This window comes from Camelus bactrianus, chromosome 1, assembly GCF_048773025.1.
Source record: "Camelus bactrianus isolate YW-2024 breed Bactrian camel chromosome 1, ASM4877302v1, whole genome shotgun sequence".
NCBI lineage: Eukaryota > Metazoa > Chordata > Mammalia > Artiodactyla > Camelidae > Camelus > Camelus bactrianus.
Window position 1 is genome coordinate 89,101,106 of NC_133539.1, and position 2,087 is coordinate 89,103,192.

Sequence of the window (2,087 nt, forward strand, 5' to 3'; positions counted from 1 at the left end):
CATGAAGCACTTCCTGTTTCCCCAGATCAGAGTGTCTCCTGTTATAGCATTTAGCACTTATTGCCCTACTTGGGCTACTGGCTTCACATTGTTTCCCCTGTGAATGACAAGATCTGTGAGAGCAAAGTCTAACTCTGGTTCCTGTTTGATCAGTACAGTGAACTGTACATATGTTCCCAAGTAATAACTGTTATACTGAAATCTACTGAAGCCGGTTTTGGGATTGCAGCCTGGAACTGAGCCATAAATAAGCCCAGACCTTGCACTAAACCCTAAGGACCCTGATTCCTGAGCTTTAAGATACAAATTCTGCTCCCTATAGGAGAGCATAGACTCTGGGGAATTAACAGCCTGGAGTTCATCGTTTGACTCATTGTAGGAAGTTCCCAGCAATAGATTTCAAAAAACTGGCAGGAATGGAGAAAGAAAAAAAAAAAAAACTTTATTTAGGAGATAGGGGTTTACAAAATGTTAACATCCAACGTTTTCCTCTCCATAATTTAAAGTTCATTTTTTTATACCACCCAGCTATCTCATAGGAGGATGGTGGAAATTCAATACCTGTAACAACTGGAAACAATCTGAAAGAATTCTGACTCTATTAGCAGGTTACTTAAACTTTGTTCTAGTAGTCATTAAAAAATAATACAGCAAGAATTTATTTGGTCCCAAATATGATTATCCTGAATCATCCAACATGTACAAAATTATAAAAATTTCCTTCTCAATTATCATTACCACATAGTTTTCTAAAGTGCCTGGACCAAAATAATATTTTCTAGATATTATTCTGAGTTGTTTAATTGAATTTTCCTAAAATTTTACCAACTCAGCAACTTGCTTTTCTCACTTGGTCTGGAAAAAAATTACCCTTTCAACTTCATCAGTGTCTCTTTCCGCACTTGGACCTCAGTTCTGCTTGAAGAATGCTAAAGTGTCTCCTCTTGATTTCATGCGGCTTTTCACAAACCCAGTTAGCTTCTGGAACCCCTCCACCAGCCCGTCTCCGGTGACGGCGCAGCAGGGTTGCACATACCAGTTCCGGTCACTGCAGAGTTTTTTCACTTTGAACATTCTGGTGATGTCCTCTGCCGTCAGAGCTCCAGGCACATCTTGTTTGTTGGCTAACAGGACAACAGGCACATTTTGAATGTGCTCGTTTTTCAAAATGTGCTCAAATTCTCTCCTGGAGTCTTCCAGCCGCTGATTGTCCGTACTATCCACAACATACACCAGCCCGTCGGTGTTCTCACAGAAATCACCCCACACAGTTCTCATTTTTTCCTGTCCTCCAATGTCCCAGACCGTGAGCAAGAGACCCCTTTCCAGCTCGATCATCTCCACGTTGAAACCTATTGTTGGGAAGGTCACAATATCCTTAGCAAGCTTTAATTTATAAAGGAGTGTAGACTTCCCAGCAGAGTCAAGTCCCAGAAGAAGAATTTGGGCTTGCTTGAGGTTTTTAGACTTCAACAAACCCATTTCAGGCTTTTTTTTTCCCCCTTTAGGGAAAAAAACCCTCTCTTGGCCAGAGACAATGTTTCCTCTCAGATCTTACATGAAAGAATTAGGAGGAAAGAAGAGAGCAAATGCTTCATATTATATTGTACGAATAGGAACTTGTGTGCATTTATGTTGTAGCTTATCATCTTGATTATGGGCAAACAGTGTTTTATTTCCAGTCCCAGCCAATCCTGAGGAATCTGTGGTGTGAGTAACCAGCCAGTGTCGTAGAAGCTCAAAGGGGAAATTCTTTGTGAGTGAGTGGGACTTGGGAGGGGCCTGCCTGCGTGACACTGCAGCTGGTTCTCTTCCAGACATTGGAAATCGAGGGTAATCAAAGGTTCAGACATGCATGGGAGCATGGTTTGGTAGCAGAGTAAAAACTTTACAGGTGGTTTGTAGACCTTCTCTAGTTATTTGACCATTTATCTTATCCCAGTTTTAAATAAAAAACCAGACTTCTGAAATGGTGAAGACATAGTTCATCTCATACTTCCCTGAACAGTATCTTTATTACTTCTCCTTTTCCAGATTATTCAGTAGGTAACTTTAAACCATCCAAAGTTATCTGAACCTTACTCCTG

At 40.8% G+C, this 2,087-nt stretch overlaps 1 protein-coding gene across 1 annotated transcript; it reads right to left on the reverse strand.

The window, feature by feature from the left end:
• Nucleotides 1-336: 336 nt before the first annotated feature.
• Nucleotides 337-1,604, reverse strand: ARL14 (ARF like GTPase 14). The gene has a single exon (XM_010952056.2). The coding sequence runs from the start codon at nt 1,480-1,482 to the stop codon at nt 910-912; it is 573 nt and encodes a 190-aa protein (XP_010950358.1). The 5' UTR covers nt 1,483-1,604; the 3' UTR covers nt 337-909.
• Between the last annotated feature and the right edge of the window lie 483 nt (nt 1,605-2,087).